General features: G+C 34.4%; 1 protein-coding gene across 2 annotated transcripts in view; it reads left to right on the top strand.

Moving 5' to 3' along the window:
• Window positions 1-27,131, top strand: part of ints2 (integrator complex subunit 2) — a 48,620-nt gene that overhangs the window by 12,535 nt on the left and 8,954 nt on the right. The window contains exons 8-18 of one of the 2 annotated variants that reach the window (XR_012385913.1): window positions 74-294; window positions 4,202-4,327; window positions 5,527-5,598; window positions 7,660-7,774; window positions 10,148-10,216; window positions 12,359-12,999; window positions 13,635-15,833; window positions 17,397-17,505; window positions 20,282-20,386; window positions 22,345-22,509; window positions 26,443-26,644. Coding sequence is in view for 1 of the 2 variants with exons in the window: in NM_001020542.2 (NP_001018378.2) it covers window positions 74-294; window positions 4,202-4,327; window positions 5,527-5,598; window positions 7,660-7,774; window positions 10,148-10,216; window positions 12,359-12,493; window positions 15,657-15,833; window positions 17,397-17,505; window positions 20,282-20,386; window positions 22,345-22,509; window positions 26,443-26,644 (1,496 nt within the window). In the remaining variant the exon portion in view is untranslated. 2 annotated transcript variants of the gene reach the window in all.

Here is a 27,131-nt window from a genome sequence, read left to right as displayed (position 1 = left end):
TTTGTGTTTAGCATCGTCCACTTGTCCACATCTTAATAGCAGATGTAAACTCTGAACTGTTTGTTCACTTCAGAGAAAAAGAGAGAGCAGTTCGGTGCTGTGGCAGATGCGGAGGCAGCTGCTGTTGGAGCTGGTGGCCATTTTACCCCGCTCGCGCAGTACGCACGTCCCCAACGACAGCGACATGGACACAGAGAGCAGCTCGGGTTATTCTGGCCTTCGGGAGGAGCATGTGGTGAAAGCCAGTGCACTGCTACGACTCTATTGCGCTCTGATGGGGATTGCCGGTCTTAGGTATTCTACATTTCAGGACTTTTATTGCACAAGCAAGGCTGGAAAAATACTGACATTATGATTTTTCATTTTTCTACGATTATATATTGTGATTTATAGAACTTCACCAGATGACTTGCGAGAGATTTATTAGTTTTGATTGATTGGAATGAGCTTGTAGGGGAGTAAATAATGCATAAAATGTAATGCACAAATGATATGCTTAAATAAATGCAATAGAGCAAAGATAAAACTGAAATGAACAGTGCTTTGAGGTTTTTCAGGATAGTTAAATTATCTTCAGGTACAGAAATTGAATAATCAAATGTAAAGTAACACTGCAAAGTCTTTAGTGTATAAATAATTCTACACATCTTTTCTTTATTAAAGTTACTAATGGTCAGATTTCTTGTGTCTGGATGCCTTAACTTAATACTTAATCTAACTGAACGTATTGCATAGCTTTAACTTACTGCTTAAACTTTTACTCTGTTATGGTTAAACTCCATAAATCTAATCAGGGTTCTTGCGCATGAATTTCAGACAGGGATCCAGGGCCTAGAAAGTACTTCAAGTTAAAACATGGGCACCTGGAAAGTGCTTGAATTCAATTTGAAGTTAAATTGTTTAATTTCAACAATTGTATTCAATGAACCATATGCACAGCTAGTGTTTTTTCAGCCAATTATGAACTTCCGTTGAAAGGTTTATGTGACTATTTTCAGTTTCAGAAGGTTGCTTTTACATCAATGTTGTAATGTAATTGAAATATAATAAGTTAAACAGTCTTAAGCATCCATTTGGTTAAAAAGCGTAAAAAGAGGTGAAAGACTGTTTAAATGCAGGTGTCGTCCTTAGCAACAGACTAGCGCAGAAACTCCTTTGAAAATACTGTAATATTCATTTCCATATTTTTAAGATATGGTGCGGAAAAATATGATTTGATGCAGTGCTTCTTGGATGGTCTGATACCTACTAGGGCTGCACAATATAAATGTGAATCACGATTTTTTTTTTTTTTGTTTAAAATCAAGAAAATGATTTTCTCACGATTCTGTAGATGTAAAATAAAGGTTAATATTAGTTGACTATTATTATTGTTAATTCTCAAGCATATGGTAAAACAATAGTAATATTAGGCCTATGTGTAGGTCTGCTGTTGGTTAAAATGCAAAATTTTGTTTAGTCATTATGGTGGACTTAAACAGACTTTTAATATGTCCTGTTTGTTAATTCACAGTAAAATGATGACATCAGAACACATTCATTCATTTTCTTGTCGGCTTAGTCCCTTTATTAATCCGGGGTCGCCACAGCAGAATAAAACGCCAACTTATCCAGCAAGTTTTTACGCAGCGGATGCCCTTCCAACCGCAACCCATTTCTGGGAAAATATCAGAACACAACTATTCATAATTATAAAATAGAATTTTTATGTTTGAGACATATGCTTGTCATTTGTTATTGACAGCATTATTAGACCATTTGGTTTCACTGGTAAAATGAGACATTTGTCATTTTCAGATTTCTTCTTGCATTTTATTTACATTATATAGGCTTGTTATATTGACACAGTAAACATTTATTTTTCATGCACAACACTGTTTGTTAGCTAAGAAAAAACATATGGAATGCTTGTCGTAATCATAACTAGGGTCACAGAATACGATCTTTACTTTCACTTCCCAGTGCGGCTCATAGCTGCCTTCACTCAGAGAAAAAACATACACATGCAAATCATTCTTTCAGAGCGGCTCTCAAACGATCACTCTGTGCAATAAACTGAACGTTATTTACATCTTTATTACTTGTTATTCACAGCATATGCAGGTTCTGGTCACCGCGTTCTCTGTAGTCAAACAGCTCACGGTCACGTCATGTGATTTCGCAGCCACAAATACATCATTACATTTAGACAGAAATGACAGTTCTGGGTGAATTATACCTTATAAATACAGTATGTGACACTTTTAACGCCATTTGAAGGTGTCCATGTTGATGTAAAGACTTGTGCAGCCGTCTTTACTCTTCTCCTCTGAACTTAAAAATATAATTGGCTGAATCGTAGAAAAGCTGAATTAAGATCGTGTGTAGGGTCAATTGTGCAGCCCTAATACCCACTTAATATGGTATCTCAGCCAGGCAGTGAAGAGCGTTGTTGTTTAAAGAAATCATATCTTAAGCACAACGATTTTGTATGGGATGACAATTTACCGAAAGCCCTTGGGTTGGCTGACTGAAATAAAAAGTCCTTGTGCATATACCCCATTGTCAAAAACAAAACGAAAAGAACTGAGAAATTCTTAAATTAAAAATTTTCTATTTAAATCTTGTACAATAACACATCTTGTATAATGACAAATAATGCACATTTTATCATTGTTTCCATAACTGCACTTGAATATTACCAGTATTGAAAAAATTTCATTAAGTGACATTTTTGCCATGAAACGCTATGCGCGTGCATGCTGATATGTTCACCTGATCTGCTTGTTCGTCAATAACGACATGGCGCAGGAGATTGGTTGCTGTCATCTCCGCAGCCAATAAGCTTGCTCCTCATCAGTTTAAATGCTCTGCGTCATTTTACGCTGTCAAGCTGCAGCGCGTTTTCGGAGACCCTCCTCCACCCCTGCTGCAGCTGTGTTCAGATCTGCTACGATGGTTATATATATGTTTTCAGCAGCATCGTGTTATATTTTCAGACGGCATGTCTGTGTATATACTAGAGGTCTGCATTCCTGCGGCTGTCCCGCGGGCGCCGCAGGACCCGACCAGATTTCTGCGGCGCGGGAATAAATTTCCGAATAAATCGTGGGAGCGGTCGGTAACGGGTTTAATTTGGGACGTGAGCGGGCTGTCTAGCAATATCTAGCAATGTCTAGCGGATATTGCTATGCGAATGAGAGAGAGAGAGAGAGAGAGAGAGAGAGGGGGAGAGAGAGAGAGAGAGAGCGCGAGCGAGCGAGCGAGCGAGCGAGCTTTGCCTGTGTGTGTGCTTGGTGCTTGTGTGTGTGTATGTTAGTGAGTGCGCGCGCGCACGAATGAGAGAGAGAGAGAGAGAGAGTTTTCCCAGATAGCAAAATACACTCGGGCCAGTTTCGGCTAGATTCTCGCCTGCCGGAGACTTACCACTCAGCCCGGCTCCGGCTGCCAGACTCCGGATGCTTGTGGACTCACTGCCCGATTCCGGCCTGAATCAATCGGGCCAGATGCGGCGGCCCGAGCAGTCGGGTTCGGGCTAAAACCTGGCGGGTGCGGGATTCATAAATTTGGTCCCGCGCAGATCTTTAGTATATACTGGCAGTAGCAGGTCTCGTTACTTGCGCTGCCATAATAACCAAAGCAGCAGCAGCGTAGCAGATCTATACCGTCAAGACCAAATACATCAACATTGCAAGATACATATACATTACCATACTAAATCCCGACAGTGTTTATGATCAAAGGTTCTTTGAACATGGCTGTTTAAAATGGTCATTTTTTGACATTTTTAATGTAAATGTTAAGTGTAAGTAAAATGTTAAGTACAGTAAGGACCTTTCATGGGGCTACATTTGTTGGTCTATGAATTACAAAGGTGCTTAAATTAAAATTAATGTTTTTTTTTTTAAGTTTTTGAATCTGGTGTCCATGAAAGGGTGGAAACTGGTCAAATCTGGTCAAATAAAATCCTGACTCATGTGACTATTGTGGATGTGCACATTGCTATATCGATGCTGAACTGATATATTGTGCAGCACCAGTGTAGTAACTTTTAACCACACATAATTTAAGCTGCTTAACTTAATTCCCCCTTAAAAGGAAATTCCTGGCTTTGTTCCACGGGGAGGTTGTAGATGTATGGAAATTAATTCCTCAAGTCTGATTTAAAATGAGTTCGTAAAAACCGTTTCCAAGTCTCATTTCAAGAGTTTTATCTCCACAGGCCCACAGATGAAGAGGCGGAGCAGCTGCTGCAGTTGATGACCAGTCGTCCACCAGCTACGCCTGCTGGAGTGCGCTTCGTCTCCCTGTCTTTCTGTAAACTGCTGGCGTTCCCCACTCTTGTCAGGTACAGCTTTTTTGCTACCAATAATCCATCCTTTAAGATAAATGAGCATTTAATGATGGGTCATAATATACACTAATGTAACGTTTATTTACACCTGTAATACTCCAGAAGAGAGTGTAATTGAGTTATTGAGCTATTCTCTACAAAGTATTCATTTTGAACTTCTGAAACGCTACCATCAAAGCTGATATGCTATGCAACCTAATCAAAGACCTTGGTCAGTTTTATTTTCGAAGAATAACTGCTAATTTGTGATGATATGCATGCTAATGATTGGGGACTTCAGAAAATTGACTGAATATATATATATATATATATATATATATATATATTACTGCCTGTATTTTTATTAAAGATTTGTCACAGTTAACTGGGGAAACTATTAGCAGTTTTCATATTTTTATTTTAAGTAAATGAATTACAAAAATATATTTATTTATTAATTATTATTATTGTTTTTATTATTGTTGTTGTTATTAATCAGACAAATTAATGAAGTATTTCTATAATGCTTTTGACCTATACAATATTTATTAATAATACCTATATATATTTTTAAAGTATACAAATATTTATTGTGAAATATTTATATTTTATATTTATTTAAGTATCTTTTTTTTCTTTCTCATATTCTTCTTATTCTTTTTATTGTACCATTTCAAAACTTTTTTTACCTTGGAGCTTTTGTTTTGGCAAAAACTGCAGGGAAACGTCACTTATTAGTTGCTTCTGTTTTGTACAGATTTATTTGTTTATTTATTTATTTGTTATTAATCAAACTAAGCAATGGAGTATTTCTATAATACTATTGACCTATAATATTTATTTTTGACCTAATTGACTTGCAGTATTTAGTCCTGCACATAAATTTATCACCTATATAACCTCAAAATTGTGCTAAAATAATGTTACAAGCCAACGACAAATAAAACTTTTTTTCTTTAAAAGAAAATGGGGAAATAAACTTACCAACCTCCAACTTTTTAATGGTAGCGAATGTCAAAAAATCTAATTCCTCACGATATGGCCTCCTTCAAGTAAAACATCAATATGAATACTTTTCATTTTTTGTCATGATCTTGCCTGTTGTTGTTTTTTTACGGTTCAGTTAAATGCACCTTCAGTAGTTAAGTACTGCTCAGTTTAATTTTCTCAAAGCCCAGATGCGTCATCATCATTGTTGTTTCTTCTGTCTGCAGCACTCCAGAACAGGAGCAGCTGATGGTAATGTGGCTCAGCTGGATGATAAAAGAGGAGGAGTATTTCGAGAGGTACGGCAAGCCTGGCTGGACAAGCCTTTCAAACCCATAACAACCAATAAATGCATTTTACAACATTCCAAATATGCCAGTTATTTTACGAGCTGCGTGATGGAAATCTTCTGGAGAAGCAATAAATAATGGGCAGCAGAGTTTTTATGCTCGTGCACCAAACGTCTGTTTATCCTTTAATCCAATCAGTTTTGATTTATATTCACATTCTTCTTGTCCTGCAATAATGAGTTTCATCTTGCGCATGCAGACTTGCGTCTGTTCTAGACATGAATTCTTATTTCAGATATGAGTTTTTCAGACTTCTTGTTCTCCACAAAAGTTAAAAACAGTTGGCAAGTAATAGAGTCTCTTATATGACCCTTTTATAAAACATCAAAGTTTTTCTAATTTTATGTTAAACATATCTTTAGTCCAGTGTTTAAATGTTGGAGGTGATGAGTCTTTCCATTTATAAAAAAATTATTTTGTATGAATTTAAACTTTCACATGGCGCCACATCACGAACCTCGCTTGACTGACTGCGCATGCACCTTACAAAACGAATGAGGTTTTTATACTTGACATGTCCGCCATAGTGATTTTCTTTAAAATGACAGGGGGTGGTCAAAGAAAACCAACCATAAAATCAGACTGATAAACAGAGAAGTAGAAAGTTTCCAGAACTATCATATCATTAATATTATTGAATTATTGATTTTTAAACTGTTTATTTTTATTATTTTTGTAAATTATTTTAATGATTCTAAAGATTTTTATAACTGTTCAAGATTTCTTTAAAATCAAACTTTGATGCATCACTTGCTTTTGTTCATATCTCAGACAGTTCTACCTATTAAAAGTTTATTAAAGTATTGATGACAACAGAGCATGGGTTGCTCTACAAATATATTTTTATTATGGCAAGAATAAAAGCAAAAAAAGTACACTTACTTAAAAATACAGATCTCTTTTAGATTTAGATCACTCCACAATTCACACATTACTGTCTGGCTAGTTTCTGTTTTCTACTTGTATGCTAAAAAGTCAATAATGGTCCAACATTTCTGACTATTATCACCTGTAAAGCCTAGAAAAATAGGCCATCAGTATATTGTAAACCCGTTATCAAAGAAATAATTTGTTTCTTCAATATAGTTTTGTAACTATTAAATTGTTTTAAATTCAAAATTGTAATATATACGTCAGTGTTAAACCTATAAATGGAGAAAAAACATATTTTATGTAATTGCGAACGCGTTGAGCAGGGGTCACCAAACCTGTTCCTGGAGGGCCAGTGTCCTACAGATTTTAGCTCCAACCCTAATCAAACACACCTGAACCAGCTAATTAAGGTTTTACAAAGTATACTTGACACATCCAGGCAGTTGTGTTGAAGCAAGTTGGAGCTAAACCCTGCAGGGTCACCGGCCCTCCAGGACCGAGATTAGTGACCCTTGGCGTTGAGTATAAACTAGTCTTGAGAGAGAACAAAAAAATGACTGGTATTTATGGTCTTGAGTAGTAATGTCAATTATTGCTGTCATCAAAACAATAGGACTGGATGTTTTTTGAAAAGTCTACTACCACAGGCCCTAATATAAAACCAAAGAAAAAATGGTTCAAGCACAAAACATTTACACTGAAACATGCTCAAATCTCGATCCATTACACAATTTTATGCTTATAAAAGGGGCGAAAAGAGCATGAATGATAAAATGGAAACAGATGGGGTTATGCTGAGGTTAGGCACTGACAGGCTTTTTTAATTTAATAACTAATAAGCAGCTGATGGGTTATAAGTCATCCCTCCTGCAGCTTTGCGCTCCTCGTGACCCACTGTGATTGGAGCTCTTATCCACACTCTATAAATTTAGAGATAAATGCCCATCAGTGCACGATCGTGTGTGTGTGTGTTTGTGGTTAGTGTTATCATAGATGTTAAGCTCACTGTAGTGGCCCTGGGGGTTGCTGTGTATCGGTTTCTTCAGTATAATAAGAGTGTTTAAATTTTTATTGACTATTTTTAACCTGTTTCCCTCCTCCTTCTCCCTTTTCTCTTCCTCTTATTTTTTTTTCTAGTGCCGCCGGAGTGTCGGCCTCTTTTGGAGAGATGCTATTACTGGTGGCCATGTATTTCCATAGCAACCAGCTGAGTGCCATCATTGAGCTGGTTTGCTCCACCCTTGGGATGAAGGTAAGTTGAAGCTCATCAGTTGGTCAGCATGAGACACATCTGTAAACCGATCAATCAATCAATTTTGACAGGCTGCGTTTTAAAATAACATTAAATGCCTGTTATTTGATATGCTGCGTTGATTGCAATGTATGTGGAGTTTACAGAAGTTAAAATGCTGTGTGTGCATGCATCATGTGCATATGTGTTTAATAAACCTAGCTTTTGTATGTTTTTAATTTTGTGATTTTTTTTATTTTTTATAATAGTTTTGAGTTGGTGAGATTTTTGTATTTTATTCAGCTAGCCGTAGGCCTGCACAATTAATCTTAAACCAAAATCGTGAGTTGAAAAAGTGTGATTTTTAACACAATTTTCGCAAAAGAGAAAAGGGTATTTCGATTATTACTATGGCGAGGGAGGCGAGTAATTAAAACGATCCAAATAACATTACCTACAAAGCAGACGACTGTTACAGCAGAATTCACCAGCCCCTATTTCCCGGCTATGGGGATGAAATTAAAACTGTAAGCTCCATCTCTGCTTTGCTTCATCGATGAATAACGCCAGAGCTGCACTAACTGACAGAGCCAATAGCAGCCCTTTCTGTTGAGCACGGGAACGCAGTGACCCATCACAGGTGTTTAAGAAATCGCTCGACAACACTCAAATAGCAAGCGGGATATTTACATTAGTTCATTTGCTATAAATGCTCATGTTATTCTGTGCATGTACTTGAGTTTTGTTTGAGCCATTCAAAAAGAGTGTTTTCTTTGAGCAGGTCAAATTAAAAGCACAGTTCATATATCTGACTGCTTATATTAAAGGACAAAGTTCTATTACAAATTAAATATAAATGTATTTATAAATTTTACATTCAAATATAAGAAATCTTGTGCTATGAAGTAAAATTGTGTATGGAAAGCATTTGTCAATGCACCGTGAATATCATGAAATCAATATGAAATATGTAACACAATCTAAATGTAAAGGTTTTAAATGTTTTCTATTTCTATATAAAATTAAAAAAATAATTTATTTAATTGAATTTAAAATACTGTAGTTTTTTTCTTAATTTGTCATTACAACTGACAACACAACAGTTTTTAAATAAACAGAAACATAATGTAACATACTTTATGGTTATGCTTGGTCTTTCTTTGGTGCTTGCTTTAAAAGCAGCACATCAAATTGCAATTTTGATCAGGTAAATCGCAACTAGGTTTTTTCTCCAAATTGTACAGCTCTAGCTAGCCGTTTATTTGATTAGACAAAAAAAACATTGACAATGTTAATAGTGTGAAGTAATATTAGGACTTAAATTTGTCTTCTCTACTTTTGTTTTTATGTGATGGTCAAGTAAACTTTTCAGCTGTAACATAGAAAAGTATTGTACTGATGAAAGTATTTCTTTCCAAAAACATATTTAAATATCTTACTAAAACTAAACTTTATAGACAGTTCAAATGAGCACTATAACCTTGTAACACTATAAATGACTTTACTGTCTGTTTATTTTTAAATTAAATAAAACTCCTACTGACCCTAGATTCTAAACAGTAGTATATACAATAACATAGTTTGTTAGAGTATACAGTAAATAGGGAATACATAAATTAATTTAAAGATACATTTCAAAGTCACAGATGTTTTTGTCCTTGTGGGATTTGTTTTACAGAAGACTACTAAGATAAATTATGAAGCTGTAGCTAAAATGTATCCTTTCTGCCAAAGGTTGGAGACTGGGATTAAGTTCAAAGTACAAATATTTTAAACAAATATACCTAATAAGAGATTTGAGCTGTCTGTTGAACTGTCTACCTCAACATGTAAAAAGATTGTATTTGAACTTATATTAGGCAAAAGTGCTTTTTAATTGAACTAATTAGTTTTTTGTTTGTCATAACCATTAAAGCTGTTGCCTTCAGCAGTAGGTCAGGGTTATCCATCAGTGCGGCTCTCCAGAGATATTAGGTTTTTGTTTGTTCCTCTATAAAGTCCAATTTAGCTCATAACAAAGGGTGTACTTAGTCCTGTTTACTTTTGGGCTTAAATGCCAACATTGGTTAAACTCCAGAAATAGTCCTCTAGGTGGAAACATCCGTTACCCTTGGCCGGCACTGTAAACGTCTCTGAAGGATGCTGTTAATTGGTGAATTTATTGATTGTTAGCGTCCAAGAACATGCACATCCCACAGAAGGATAAAGCTTGTCTGTGTGATATGTAATTGCCCTTAGCAGAGTTGTACATTATTGATGTGGTACAGGGAGATGAGTCATGGAGGGTTTGTTTAGCCAGAATGAGTCACTTTTGGTATGAAAAACCTGCTTATTGTCTTGATTTTGGTTGTCTTGGAATTTGTTTTCTGACTTAAACTCTTTGTTTTTCTACAGATTGCCATCAAACCCAGTTCACTAAGCAAAATGAAGACCATTTTTACTCAGGAAATCTTCACCGAACAGGTGCCTCTTTCAGTGATTTAATGGTGATGCAAAGCACTCATCGCAAGAGCCCCGGTATACTTCAAACTAAATAAATAAAGCACTGAAATGGCATCAATTTGAACAAAATCCAACTAAAACAAAATTAGTTTCAGCAGTTTAAAACCGCTCACCAAAGCGAATGTTTTGTGGGAATTTGTTTTGGTCCTAAACACCTTTGAGCTACCATTAGTTCGTGATTACGTAATCAGTGGGTGTGTTCTAGAAGCTTCGCCTTCTTTGACTTCCTTCGTATCCACGCAGATTCAGACAGGAGAAAAACATCCAGCAAATCAACACTTTGTTAACAACATGAATAAACTAGAGCAGTGGTTCTCAAAGCGGTGGTCAGGAACCTTTGGGAAGTTGCGGGACAATGATAAGGGGGAGGGTCGCTTGGTCATTTCCAACCATCCATTTGTTTTATTAAACTATTAGATTTACCATATTTTAATATTTTATCCATAACATGTAAAAGAAAAACATGCAAATAAAAAGCCACCAGCCTTTCAATTTATTTATTTATTATTATTATTAGAATTTTTTTTGTGACTCCTGGGCTGTTTATTTTATATTTAAGACACAGCACATTGATTTTATGGCACCAGGTTAAACTTTCTGACACCTTTACAGCACTCATGTATATTAAAAATAAATACAGGCCACAACTGAACATGGAGGATGGTCTGTGAGTGGCATTCTTCAAAATTAAATGATGAGTAGACTTGGGCTAATGGGTATGTGTGCTCTGTTATGTGCAAGGTTTATGTATTTATAACTACCTCAGATGATATTGGGGTCGCAAGTCATTGGCTTTTTGGGGTCGCTAGCTTAAAAGTTTAGGAACCACTGAACTAGAGGAACAGAGCTGGTACAGATGAGAGATTTTAAAGGGCAAGGCAAGTTTATTTATATAGCACATTTCATACACAATGGTAATTCAAAGTGATTTACAGAAACAAGAAAATAAAAACAACAAAGAATATAAATGATTTAAAACAGATAAAAACTGATTAAAATGTTTATAAAGAGGTTTTAAAAAGAAAAGAAAGACATAATAGTATGATCTGTCGGATGTAGAACAATGCTTATTCAGTAAAGGCCCAGCTTAACAGATGTGTTTTCAGTCTTAATTTGAATGTGCCTAATGTTGGAGCACATCTGATCATTTTTGGAAGCTGATTCCAGCAGCGAGGGGAGTAGTAGCTGAAGGCTGATTAACCCTGCTTAGACTGAACTCGTGAAATTTCTAATTTACTTGATCCTAATGATTTGAGGGATCTGTTGGGTTTGTATTTAGTAAGCATATTAGCATTCTGGATGAGCTGCAACTGTCTGACTGTCTTTTTGGGAAGACCGATAAGAAGTTTATTGCAGTAATCCATCCTGCTAGTAATAAAAGCATGAACAAGTTTCTCTAAGTCCTCAGCGGAAACGAAGCATCTAATTCCAAAGGCACAAAAACTGATAAGCACTACCACATCGTGCCCCGTCTGATAAAATCTTAAACATTATTCCTTTCAATATCTGTCCATGTCAAATAGATAGCACTGTGCATGTCATGGTGGTGCTTCTCACTGGAGTAAACTGTTTGCCATATATGAACTGTTTTTCTCTCACAGCCCTCATTGTTGTTGTTTTTAGGAGTACATTTGAGCGGCGTGACACATTTACAACCCTAACTGCTGCAGCGCAGGGGTGTCGTAACATTCAAAACACTATATACCATCACTCAGCCTTTTCAATTTTCTTTTGGTCTCAACCAAAGATTGAAAAAGAACTTAGTTTGAAGCATACCATGGCTTTCACTAGCCTCTTTTAATAAAAAGAATGTTTTGTACGTCTCTGTGTTTGTGCGATCACTTTGACATATTGTGAGATCTGTGTAGGCACCAGAGCAAACATCTTAATTACGAACAGCTTGTCATATTATTACATGCACTATTATAGATATCCTGTCCTAGCAGATAACTTTGACAATCTCATGCCTGCCATCTGTCGAAAGCAGCAATCTAACAAATGGAAACAAAGCGCTTTTTTGTCGTTATGGATAAGGCATCTGTTGAGTATCGTATCAATCGCTGCACGAAGGCTGATATTAAGTGGATGTTTGTGTTGTCACAGGTGGTCACAGCACATGCAGTGAGAGTGGCAGTTACTAATAACCTCAGTGCTAACATCACTGGATTCCTCCCCATCCACTGCATATACCAGCTCCTGAGAAGCAGAGCCTTTACCAAACACAAAGTGTCCATAAAGGTAACACCAAGAATCTCCTCATGTTTACTGTGCTGTTTTTGTTTTGTTAGACTTCTGAGCCTGTATTTAGCAATAAAGGAGTTTTCTCTTAAAACAGATTCACATTCTGATTCTGAGACCAGATTTTACTAAGAAATATAGAAAAGTCTTAAGTTAAGATGGGGCGGAGTTGATCTCTTACTATGGATGATGTCACCATGATTACAAACTATGCACAAATTGATTGGGTGATAGGGAGAGAGGGGGTCACTATAAGCAGTTTATTTAAGGAATTCCTGTTGAGCACAATATTATCTTGGCCATTTTTATATTCAAATTAACATTTTAAAAATAAAACAATAAAAAAAAAAGATTTTAAAAAGCAGACAAAGTGAAAAATTGTAAAATGTAGGTTAATGGCTTTTATTGTTTAGATATTAAATTAAAATATTTTTAAGTTAGTGTATTTTCTTAGTAAATAGTTAAACAATTAAGAAAGAAATGTATAAAAATGATAAATATGTATTGTAGAACAGTGTTTCTCAACCACGTTCCTGTAGGACCACCAACACTGCATTATTGGATGTCACCTTTGTCTGTCACATCCATTACAGGTCTTCTAGTCTCTGCTAATGAGATAAAGACCTGAATTAGGTGTGTTTGGTTAAGGAGACATCGAAAATGTACGGAGCTGGTGGTCCTCTGGTACAGTGTTGTAGAACATAAGTTTGTGAAAATAAATTTTTTAAAACATTAAATGTTTCTTTCTGTATTGTAATACCGTAATTAAGACAATAACTTATTAAAGCATGTTGTGGTCAGTTTTATTTTTTTATTTTATTTTTTTTTTCAAAGATTTCAGACGGCCGTCATTTTAGGATAGCTTGTGGTTTCACTGATTTTAGAGCTACTTTTAACAGTAAAATGCTTTGGAAAATACTTTTTAAAGTAAAAAGTAAAAATAATTAAAGTTTTATTATTCTTTGCGTTCTGTTTTATTTTATGCTTCTGTAGTATTGTTTTAGTCTGATTTATTTTTAATCTGTTATTTTCTGAACAAGATGGTCAGGCCTCAACAAACTACAAAATGACTTAAGAATATTTTAATCAATAGTACACTGTATTTATGTCAATATTGATACAACAGAAAAAAAAACCTTAGGAGGAGTAAAAATGCAGAGAACTAAAAAGAATTCTTAAACTAGATAATTATTGTTATTGACTTTAAAAAACGAGCATAAAGTTTTTGCTATCTGAAAATGTAAACATTAAGAAGAATCTTCAGTCGATCTACTTAAAATCAAACTGACAGGTAATAAATATTTGTAGCATAATCTTATAATTTCAAATTAATTGTTTTATTAGGCTTGTTAGGAAATTAATTATCAAAAAATAACTTCATAATTACAGCACAAGTTCGATGTATTTTTTGACTTCTTGTATTTTGTGAATATAATTTATGCTATATTAATTTCAACTCTGTTTTTCAATTCTATTCTGATTAGATTTTTTTTAGTTTTATTTTATTTCATTATTTTTTTCTGTTTCCATAAAATTTGTACTATTTTACACTTACTATTGTGCCTTTCATCTCTTTTTTCCATTGTGTTCTCTTTTTTTTTTACATCTTTGTCTGTTTGCTTTTTTGTTTTATTTTCTGCTCTACTGCTTTGTGATCCACTTGTTTGCTCATTTTTTACCTCCTGTTCTTCTATTCTATTCTATTCTATTCTATTCTATTCTATTCTATTCTATTCTTCTCTGTATGTTCTTTTTTTTGCTTGTTCTGTTCTGATGTAGGTATTCTGTTGTTAAATTATATCATCAGTTTATTTTCTATTGCATTCTCTTTTGTTCATTTTTTTTTTCATTATTTCTTTTTTGGTTGTTGTCGCTCTTTTAAATGAGCTGTATAAATACACAAACTGTTGTTATTATCAACTCCACATAGCAACCAGTAACTTACTATTCATGCTCATATACAGGAATAATATAAATGTGCAGCACTTTTTCTTTAAACATGCATTAAAAATTAGTGGCGAATAAACAACAGTTAAGAAAGCAATCATAGCAATGTAGATACATTTGCAGCAAAATTATTAGCCCTTTTGTGAGTTTCTTTTTCTTTAATTATTTTCTAAATGAGTTTTAACAGAGCAAGGAATTTTTCACTGCACTTTCTATAATATTTTTTCTTCTAGAAAAAGTCTTATCTGTTTTATTTTAGCTGGGATAAAAGCAGTTTTAATTTTTAAACCATTTTAAGGTCAAAATTATTACCTCTCTTCAGCAATATATTTTCATTTGTCTACAGAACAAGCCATTGTTATTCAATGACTTGCCTAATAACCATAACTTGCCTAATAACTTGCCATAACTTGCCTAATTAACCTATAGTATAGTATAGTATAGTAGTATCATGAAAAATATCTAAGGAAATATTATGCTGTCATTATAGCAAAGAGAAAAGAAATCAGTTATTAGAAATTAGTTATTAAAACTATTATGTATATGTAATAATGTTATGTAATCGTATTTCTATTAAACAGAAATTAGGGAAAAATATACAGGGGGCTAATAAATGACAACAGCACGTTTATTTTTTAAGAATAATTCGGACTTCAACTGTATTTACAGATTCCTTTACATAAAAAATCAGTTAACAAATTAAAAACAACCTAACAGCCCCCTCATTTTTTAAAGATGCTTTATAAGCTTTACACTTATTGACCATGGCAAAAAGTGATTAATCCCTGAAAATTCTAGCATTGGGCACCTTTAAAACCCTGCCCCACGCTAACTACACTGCATTATTCTGTTGACTCCATTCAGTGCTAGTATTGACCTGAATCCATTGGGTTCTATTATCTGTTTGACTGGCTGGCTCCTCTCCTGACTCATGGAAAGACACTCCATTGATTTAATTAAGGATGTGGTTTTTGAATGTGGTAGCGCATCGGCCGGCTGATCAGAATGTTTCCTCACAATTACATCGTCAGCCTTAAAGACTGGAATCTGCCTCCGCTAGAGTCAGTAAGCCATGTTATAGCTATCGATCTGCTCAGCTGGAAAGATGATTTAATCACCCAAGTGCCAGAGGTAGATGATTGGATATTTCACTTATTCTGAATGTTCTCTGAGAGCCCTTTTTCTTCTTCCGTCTTTCTTTTCTTGCTTTTTTTAGGACTGGATTTTCAGACAGCTGTGTGAGACGACCACTCCGCTTCACACTCAGCTGCTTCCTTTAATTGATGTTTACATTAACTCCATCCTGACCCCTGCTTCCAAGACCAACCCCGAGGCCACCAACCAGCCAATCACAGAGCAGGAGATCCTTAATGTTTTCCAGGGCTTGGCAGGGGTGAGTTGAGGCTTTGAATGTCTTTTTATAGGTCACATTTATTACAAGATCTTCTAAAAAAAAATCAGTAAATGAATAAAACAACTGTGATTATCGACCACCCTGCAGTAGCAGAAATCTATTGAAATCAAAAGCTTAAAATCAAAGCTTTTTTGAGCTTTTTAACAGAACTGGGAAATTGCACACATCATAGATTCAGATTTTATTGGTTTGATAAAAGTATTAATTGTATAGATTGCTGTCACAAAGCACTTTCTAGCACAAGTTAAATTTACTAAAGTAATTTTATGAACATTTAAATGTAAACTTTCTGCCTTAATGTTGACAATAAAAATAAAAATAAAATAAAATGTTAATATATTGTTGAAAAAAATCATTCTATCTTCATTCATCTTCATATCTGAACAGCATACTCATTCTTTAGAACCTTTTAGAAAGAAACATTTTTACAGACCTTTACAAATGTTAATAATATAATATAATTTAATTTGAGGCTAAATTGGCCTTAGTGTATGAGTGTGAATAAGTGTGTATGGATGTTTCCCAGAGATGGGTTGGAGCTGGAATTGCATCCGCTGCATAAAACATGTGCTGGATAAGTTGGCGACGACTGTGGCGACCCCAGATTAATAAAGGGACTAAGACGAAAAGAAAATGAATGAATGAATAATATAATTTGTGCTGGTCAAAAACTAATCGTCATTAATCGCATCCAAATGAAAAGTTTGTTTAGACATAAAATATGTGTCTAATATATATATATATTTGTTATGTAAATGTGATACACACACAAACACATAGAAACAAAACTATACAAAAAAACTATTGATAGAGATTTTTTAATTTATACATAATTTGTACTATATACATAGATATTTTACATCTTAATTTAAACAAACGTTTCTCAGATATATGTATGCAGGTGTGTATTTATACATAATACATATACACATTAGACACACATATCAAAACAAACTTTTATTTCGGATTTCATTAATCATAAAGAATTTTTGCAGAGCACTAAATATATAATATAATATAATATAATATAATATAATATAATATAATATAATATAATATAATATAATATAATATAATATTATAATATATGCTGATTAATGAGTAGCATTCATTGGTAAGTAACAAGTGTAAAGATTTAAAAATAATAATTATTTAGTATTTGGCTGCTCTGTGATCTTTAATCCATTCTTGGTATAATTATGCCTCACAGAAACATTTAGTATATACATTATTCATACATTCAAAGACACTTCTGTAGATTTTGGTAAAAACATATGATGATACAAATGATTGTTTTCAGGCTTGAAATAATCTTTTATTTGTATGTCTGTAATTTCTAGATTGTATAGTGATATTATCAATGCAACTGTACTGACATCATTTGACTGTTCTTGGGCTAAATTGAGATGAAGAATTACACTGCATACTGCTATTTTTCTGTTTAATAATCTAAAGCTGCTTTGAAACATGCATTCCTGCAAGTGCAGTTTCCTTTAGCCTCAGTGTGACCTCTCTCTATCTACTCGTCAATCTGTCTTTCAGGGAGACGGAGGGAAAGTTCGCTCTCAGTACACCATCACCACCCAGTTGCTCATTCTTTATTACATCCTGTCCTATGAGGAAGCTCTGCTCGCTAATACAAAGACACTCGGTCAGTATATTTGATGTTTGGTACGTGTATGTATGTGTGTATATACAGCTTTGAAAAAAAATTAGACCACATGAAAATTCTCAGGTTTTTTGTATTTATCTTTTGCATATGTTTTTGAGTTTAAACAAATTGTTTTGTTGGGTGACAATCGTGGTATTTAGCGGTTTTTATTTTACCGATTTTTTTTTTTTTTTTTTTTTTTTTTTTTTTTTTTTTTAATATATATTTTTTTTAAATAATGATTGTAAAACACAAACGCGGTTATGATATATTAAAACACGTGTTTGTTTGTTCTAAAAATTCGTAATAGTGACAAAAAATACTAATTAGTGGATCTCCTTCCTTTGGGTGCAGCTGTGGCAAGTGTATTCTGGGAAATTTTTCTGACCCCTTGGTTTTAAGTGTGGTCCTGAAAAATTTTCGTTTGAAGGGGTGTATACCCTTTGCCCTTAGCCATACTCCTTCAAGCTAAAGAGAAATGGGACACCACTACCCCTTCACGGACATGCGCAAAACGAGGGGTAAGGGGAAGGGCTAAGGGGTAGAATTGGGATTGGGCCTAAGCCTTCCCCAGCCTTACACACGCTTCGCTTATTAGTCCGCTTTATTTTTAACAATTATTATAGATGTTTTAAGGCTGTAAAACCCCTCACTACACACTTTATACACTTTTCTCAGACAGGCTTTAACATTTTCACACTTTGCTCTCTTGTTTAACTCTCAAAGTCCAAACCTTAGAAAAGGTCTTGTATTATAGAACGAAACCAAAGATCAAAACCTGAAGTCAGGCGCAAACATTTATCACTGTCAGCAAAAAGTTCATAAAGCTTTTTAGCTTTTGTGTGGATAATGTTGGCGTTCAGCGAAATCTTCTGTCACTGATCCACAATGTAAAGCAGGCTCCATCTTTAAGGGGGTCGCACAATGGATGCACCATGCACATGACAGTTGGAAGTAACACACGCCGGGCGCCACATTTGCATGTAATTTAAATGAAAATATTTAGATGGTGCTCTCTGGCATGGCAGAAATATGAACAGTGTTCTGAGTCTTAGCTGTGCACCGCAGACAGTCGCTGACAAGGCATTGTGGTTTGGAAAAGTCAAGGTTTTAAAATCGCCAAACTTTTCTGTAATACCATTCCTAAGGTATGTGTAAAATTGTATTAGTTTTTTTAGGACAACACTGTTCCAAAATATTTTAAATGTTTCCTATAATAAAATACATTGTGTTCAATGGGGAAAAAGGTTGTTGTTATTTTCTTAAACATTTAAAAAGAACATATTTTAAAGCAGTAAGCACAATACGGTCAAACCGCGATACTTTTATCTAAGGTTATCATACCGTCATAATCTTATACCGGCCTATGCCTACCGCTGACTTGCGGCACCAGTGTGCGTACTCTGTTTACAATTCTAAAATGCGTGGCATTACATGGCACGGCACATCCGGTGTGTCACCCCCTTTATAATGGTCTTGCACCCTTCAGTTACTGCCCTTTTTGCTTCCTTGTTGGAACTCACACTGCTAGCGATCAACGATTTATGTTAAATTGGGAAGCTGAAAGCATTCTGTACTGTATAGGAGACATGGAGAAGATTGATTGACAAGGGTCTACAGCCAATCAGGATGCAGACCACAATGCGCTGTTAAAATAAATAAACAAATAAGCATGTCAAACTGCACTTAGCACTTAAGGTGCTGGAAGGTGAATCAGGTCATAATGAGGGAACACTGTACATATTACAGAATTTTAAAAACAGTGATTGAATGTGTTAATTTTAAATTAATCCAATATTAATAATGTATATTAATCATTTATTAAAAAAATTCTGGTCAAATTACAGATTCATCAATTAAAAACAACAATGTTCATTCATTCACTCATTTTCTTTTCAGCTTAGTCCCTTTATTAATCAGGGGTCGCCACAGCGGAATGGACCGCCAACTTTTCCAGCATGTGTTTTATGCAGCAGATGCCCTTCCAACCGCAAACCAACACTGGGAAACACCAAAACACTCTTACACACACTTGCATACACTATGGCCAATTTAGCTTATTTAATTCACCTATAGCCCGTCTTTAGACTTGTGGGGGAAACCAGAGCACCCGGAGGAAAACCATACCAACACGGGCAGAACATGCAAACTCCACACTTAAATGCCAACTGACCTAGCCAAGGCTCGAACCAGCGACCTTCTTGCTGTGAGGCGATTGTGCTACTCACTGCACTACCGTGTTGCCCAACAACAATTATTCTGAGTTTTTGTTTATAGACGTCATATGCTTTGTTGCTCTTTTACAGCCTTTTCTTTTTGTTTTAATTTGAAACTATTCAATTATCAAAATATACTCTCTTCGCAACACAGCTTAATCATTTCATCCCCAGTTAATCTGATGCATCAATGCTTATGTAAGTTCCTGCCTTGCCACCCAGAGTGCAGTTATAACATTAGGATGAGCTTAGCTTCCTCTGCATATTAAATTGCTTCAAACTCGCACCAATCACCTGCAGTTTGACTTTGCTTTGGAAGCCTCTCATCGGTTATTAGAGCGGTTCCTCTTCACTGTTTATGCACACAGCTCTTCCCAGAGTGCCGTGCTTATTTAATCTCTCTCTCTCTCGCTCTCTGCTCCTCTATCATTCTGGAGTAATGACGCCCTTTGGCTGTGCTAATGAACTGGAATACAATGAAAAATCACCTGTACATGAGCCGCACCACAGAGGCCTATTTTTAACAAACAGCCTGATAACCAAATGTTCTTTCCTTCCAGCACTTATGCAGAAGAAACCCAAATCATACTCTGCCGCCCTCATGGACCAGATTCCCATTAAACACCTCATCCGACAGGCTCAAGGACTGCAGCAGGAGCTGGGAGGTAAAGGACACCTGTTTGACCTCAAATGAACTTGTAATGAAATATGGCGACTAGCAGATGAGAAGAGAATCGTATGGAGTTGCATCACTATATGCAGTTGTTTGTTTCACATGACATTGCAGTTTTTTGTCTCATGACATTGATGCTTGTTATTGTTTGTTATTGTTGCTAAATATGTTGTTAAATATACATAAATATGCACAGAATATGTATATATTATGTACCTATATAAATGCATACTTGGATGTGATTTAATCATCATTAACCATTTGATGATATTATATTATATTATATTATATTATATTATATTATATTATATTATATTATATTATATTATATTATATTATATTATATTATATTATATTATATTATATTATATTATATTATGATCCATCAGAGATTTTTCCAATGTGTCAATTTTATGTGTAAGAAAATTATTATCAGCATAAATCTTTTTTTTTTTTAAATGTTTAATTTAATTTTATCTCTCAAAAATTAAGGGGCAGTAAGGTGTTATAATGTATTGATAGATTAAAGAATATTAAAATCAACTATTTATTTAATCAATAGTTCAGTACAAACTAGGGGTGCAACGGTTCAGTCTACTCATGGTTCTGTGTGTATCACGGGGTCACGGTTGCGGTACGGTATGGTTTGTGCTATGCTTAGAAAAAAAATGTCTACAGAACAATTCAAAAAACAATAAACATATTTATTGGTTTATAAACATCATACAATGCAACAGCTTCACACATATGACTATTGATTTGCATGTTCTTGCATTAATTAAATAACGCTAGGGCATTTTGAAAATTGTATGTTTAAATAAAGTGTTTTAGAAAATCAAGAGAAAAAGGGGATAATAATAGTCAACACATCTTAATAATTGAGCACTTTTAAAGTATTGATAAATTCTGTTTACATGATGCTTGCATTACCAAGGCAACAACGCATTTTTATTAATGATTTTATTCTGATTCCAGAGAGCTCTGTAACACTTATCAGCACCATTGTAGTGAATGAAACTTGAGCAAAGAGAGCCCTTTCGACTCTTCTTTCTTGATTTAGTGGGAACAGTCAGTCGAGAAGAAAACCGTTCTTAACAGACAGCGGGTAAACAAAGTGAATAGTGAGAGTAATCTGGTGCGGAAGAACACTCAGCAGGAGCGGGACTGAAGTAACAGATGTGCTGTATGTCCGCGTCCATATGGGATGCTTCTGGGTCTGGACACGGACCTCAATCTGGCTGTTAGTGACCACTGATCTAGGATATCTTTGCAACAACAAAAACTGCATTTGTTCTGTTTTGTGTCTGTCTGAATTTACATCAAGTGTCTGTTGAATGCTGACAGCAATGCGCTGTGATTTGGCCTCATCTGCGCATTTGCGCTAAATCTCCTTCACTTGCCATGCTAAAACCCACAGAAGCTCCACACACACCTCGATACGTGAGGAAACGATGTCAACAACAGATTTACAAACTAAGAGGTGATTGGACAGGTCTTTGCACGTGCAATGCATATGAAAGGTACTAGGAAGTGTACAAAGGCTTCGTTGCAAACTGCTTTGTTGCAGTTGTTTTTATTAACAAACCAATAATAATAATGCATATTCAGAACCGCAAATCACAGGGCGCAGTGAACCATGGGAGGACAACGGGACAATATGGTTTTTTTACAGAGAATCGTTGCATCCCTAGTACAAACAATATTTGGGAAATAACGTCTCAGCAATTTAAGTGCTCTTTTCTTTTTTACTAAATGTTAAAATGTCTTTTGTATGAGACATGACAGTTTATATAATTAATTTGACCTTATTATTTATTTATTTATTATTTTACTGTACATTAATTTCAAGGTTTTTATACTGAATCTGAATGAATGAACTGAAGTAAACTGAATATCTAATAAGTTTCATAGATAAATGATGCGCTACTAATTTTATTTTTGCATCATCAGTCTTGCATTCTGCTCTACTTCGTCTGCTGGCCACCAACTATCCTCACCTGTGCATGGTGGAAGATTGGATCAGTGAGGAGGAAGTGACCGGAACTCTGCCTTTACTGAGGAAGATGCTGCTGACATCATCATCCTGCAAATACTCACAAGCTCAGCTACGAGAGGGTACAAACAACTCACCAAACTACCACTTAGTTGAAAACCAATTGTATTCCTGATATGCCAGAGAGTGCATCAAATTGACTACATTTTCAAAATGTGATGCATAAATTGAAAATCATTTTGATAGATTCAAACAACACTTTTAGCATTTTTTATACTAACAGATGTTAAAAGTTCATTCCTGATAAAGTTACAATTTTCAAAAAAAGACTTGCATTTAACATCAAGAAAGCAAAATATGTGCAAAGCATGCAAACATTTGAATCATGTGAGTGCATGTATAGCTTTGCTTTTATTTCTGAACAAAATTATGAAAACAGGGCTTATATACTCAACTTTATGGGCTCTATTTTGACGGTCCATGCGCCAAACGCAGGGCGCAAACGCTTTCAGGGCGTGTCAGGATGTGTTTTTGCTAATTTAAGGATGGGAAATCTGCCTTGCGCTTCGGCGCATGGTCTAAAAGGGTTGAGTTTATTTTCTTAATGAGTTATAGGTGTGTTTTAAGAATAAACCAATTAGAGTCTCATCTCCCATTCCCTTTAAGAGTCAGCTGCGTCGCGCCAAGAGCGCATTCGCTATTTACAGGACGCAAAGTAAGTCTAAGTGGAAAAAATGAGCATTTCACAAGCAAACAGGTAACAGTTTTTTAACAGAAAACTGTTAAACAGACCATCTACTGCGTGAGAATGAGAGATAATGGATCACTTTCACTTTCGCTCTTGGAAAGGGAAACCTTTACGCACAGACATCAATTAGCCTATAAATAAATACTTTTGTTTGTTAAGCGCAAATATTCGTTTCAAAACTATTTCTAAATTCAGTTCTAATTTCCAGCAAACGAATAAATGAATAATAATAGCAAAATGTGCTCAAAAACCTGAGTTATATCCTAAAACACATGCTGTGCCACATATGGTCTAAAACCTGACAGGTGGGCAAATCAAAGCTTGTTTTTAATAAAACAAATATAAATATAGATATAATAAATAATACTGCTAATAATAATAACATTATACAAAAGCAAATTGTTATGAATGAACTGAAAAAGCCTCCTGAGATGAAGAAGACATAAAAGCAGTGGTTTTTCATATTTATGTAGGCTAGAAATAATATGTTTTGTAATATTTCAATCTTTTATATTTATATTCTATATCTATTCTTATTATATCCTATATATATCCTTAATATTTACATTTTTTTCATATGTAAGGATATTTATTGCTCTCTTGTGCGTATTAAGCAGTGCGTAAGCGAGGCGCAACTCTGCGCCGGAGTTTAGACCGGGTTAGTTTTGGTCTAATGAAAAATCTATTATAGTTTCTCAAAATAGCAACCCGCCTCAGAACGCCTTCCTTTTTAGACCAGAACGCCTATGGGCGCAAAAATGAGCACTAATGCATTTGCTATTTAAACAGCGTAGTGCAACGCCTCAAAACCACTCTTGCGCCAAGCTTAAACTACCAAAAGACTACTGCGTCACACCTTGCGCCCCACTGCGCCGGGTGTATGATAGGGCCCTATATTTGTTAGTTTTTTTCACTTAAGTAGTTTGTTGTGCTATCTAAAACATATGATAATAAAATTTGTAAAATAAGGTAATGAAACAGAATGGCGTAGTATCATACATAAATAATTGGATTAAAATGAAAAAAACTATGACTAAATGTAGAAAAGCTGTCACTCAGGTGGAATCTGTAAAGCAATTAGCACGCCTCTTCAGTACGACATGTTTCTCAAGCAAATTTCACACTACAGTAAACCAGAAAACCGCTGCACTCTATATTGAGACGCAAAAGGCCCTTTGGCACTGGAGGAGATCACAAGTGTTTATTATGGTCTATGATATGAATAGTTTGTTGTTGTAGTCTGACCTTTCATGTGCATGACTCAGTTTTGCACCTGTGGAGTAATGAGCCTGAAGGTGTTTGTGTATTCATACATCGCTGCTCTGACAGGCCTGTTTCTCCACAGGGCTCTTGTATTTGCAGACGGTGATCGGCTTATTCTATGTCCAATGATATGGAAACAGAACAAGCGATATTGACATCTTATTGACAAACAAAATCTACACCTGAAATCTATCAAGGGAAACAAATGCTTTTTTTCATGCACATGTCAGTTCTGTGATTTTTGGGCCTCTTGGCTTTCCATTTTTTTTAGTGTAATGAAATGAAAACATCCAAAATACGGAAATGTTACAGTTTATTAAGCTGTGTCTGTTGAACCTGACTTCATGCAATGTATGTAAATGTGCACATATCTAATTATGCAACTCATTTCCATATTTGAGCTATTTATCATTTATTTGAACATGTGAGTTTATATATTTAATTTTAATATATTGATATTTCTAATGTAATGAAAACATTGCCGATACACTTATATATATTTTTGTCACACTTAATTAATCTTAAGATTGTAATTTCAAGACAAATTTTTAAAAGATGAAAACTAGCATTTTGAATCTGACTTTATGCAATGTATGCAAATTTGCACATATCTAGTTATATAACTTATTTGCATGTTTGAATTACTTAATATTTATATTTGTTTGAACACATGAGTTTATATACTATTTAGTTTTTTCTTATTATTTATTTTTTAAACTGACTTCATGCAATGTATGGAAATTTGTGCTTATCTAATTTTATACCTCATTTGCATATTTACGTTATATATTATGTATTATATATTTGAACATGTGAGTTTATATATTTACATTTGATATATTGATTATTCTAATGTAATGAAAACATTGCCGAAACACTTATATATATTTTTGTCACCCTTAATTAATCTTAAGATTTTAATTTCAAGACATATTTTTAAAGAATAAAAACTTGTGCTTCAAATCTGACTTCATGCAACGTATGCAAATTTGCACATATCTAATTATAAAACTCATTTGCATATTCAAGTTACTTAGTACTGAATATATATTTTAATAATATAAAAATTTTAATAATTTTTATAATTCTTTCTTTTAATGTATTGATTATTCCAATGTAATTAAAACATCCTAAATGCACTAATGTGTGTGTGTGTATATATATATATATATATATATATATATATATATATATATATATATATATATATATATATATATATATATATATATATATATATATATATATATATATTTTTTTTTTTTTTTTTTTGTCACACTTTATTAATCTGTGTCTGTAGGTTTTAATTACAAGTCATATTTTTGTAAAGGACAAAAACAAGAGTTTTGAACATGACTTTATGCAATGCATGCAAATTTGTGCATATCTAAGTATATAACTCATTTGCATATCTGAGTTACTTAATATTTACTCTTTTTTTTGAACACACAAGTTTATATAATATTTCATTTTATTTTGTTATTTATCTATGAACCTGACTTCATGCAATGTATGCACATTTGCACATATCTAATTATGTAACTCATTTCCAAATTTAAACAATTTTTTGTAATAATAAAAGAAGTTTCTCCTTAAATGAATCTTCTAGGGACATTTGTTGATTACTATTAGTGCATTTAGTTTACACAATTCACCTGCAGTGTCTTGCCTCAATTAATTGCTTTTGCCTCTGTATGGAATACATCAAATATTCAAAATAAGCAATTGTATGTGATTTATTTTGGTTTAATAATTAGATTACCATGAAAAGTATGGAAGGATTTTCAAATGCATTTGGAAATTGTATTGTCACTTGCATTTTCAATATGTGGGCACATAAATTGTGACATAATCCAAATGCAATTGTAAATCCTGCATATTTGAATGGCAATATTAATTTCTCTCTGCGATGCGCATGTAACCTGCCAAACCTGAAAATGGAATCGCAATCCCTTTTGCATTTGAATTTCTGACATTTACACAGAAACCTGTCAATCAAATGGCAATAAATGTTACAATGAAATGCTTTTATTGTTTTTCTTAGCTTTCCAGAATGTGCTCTCCGGTGGGCCGAGGCTGCTCCGTATCCTGGAGCACCTGACGCTGCTCTCTGCGGGAGATCTGATCCCATACGCAGAGGCTCTCACTGCTAACATGGGGCTGCTTTTAGAGGACACTGTCTCTCGCAGGATCCTACAGACTGTTAACAAACTCTGGATGGTGCTTAATACTGTCATGCCACGCAGGTGAGGCGCCCTCAGATTTATTTGCTGTAGTAAAAAACGGAAGGATATCTTGCACTTAAAGGTACCCTGAAGTGCACGAATTTGTTTGATGTCATTTTTTAACTGAAACATGAAGACAGGGCAAGACATTTGAGTAGCTCTTCCCTCTTTTTAAAAATAGGCAATATCATTTTTAGTCAATACCACAGTTGTGCGATGACATAAAATCAGACTACATTCACCCTAGTGCAAAGCATATTTAAACAAAATTGTTTATGCCAAACGTAGGAGACCTATATATTGCATTATTGCAACCTGGTTACATGCTAATAGGAGTGAACTTTTAGGAATTTAAAGAGAATAGGTATTTAAAATGTGAATTCTTAAAACAAAATGGTAGAATTAAAGATACATCTTTAAAAAAAAAAATCAACTGTACTTAGGATTTTATTAAATTTTATCTATTAGTTACTGTTGTTGATATTGTTTTATTCTTTTAAAACTTTTA

Source organism: Danio rerio, chromosome 10, assembly GCF_049306965.1.
Source record: "Danio rerio strain Tuebingen ecotype United States chromosome 10, GRCz12tu, whole genome shotgun sequence".
In the NCBI taxonomy this organism is placed as follows: domain Eukaryota; kingdom Metazoa; phylum Chordata; class Actinopteri; order Cypriniformes; family Danionidae; genus Danio; species Danio rerio.
This window is presented reverse-complemented; position numbering and strand designations above follow the sequence as displayed.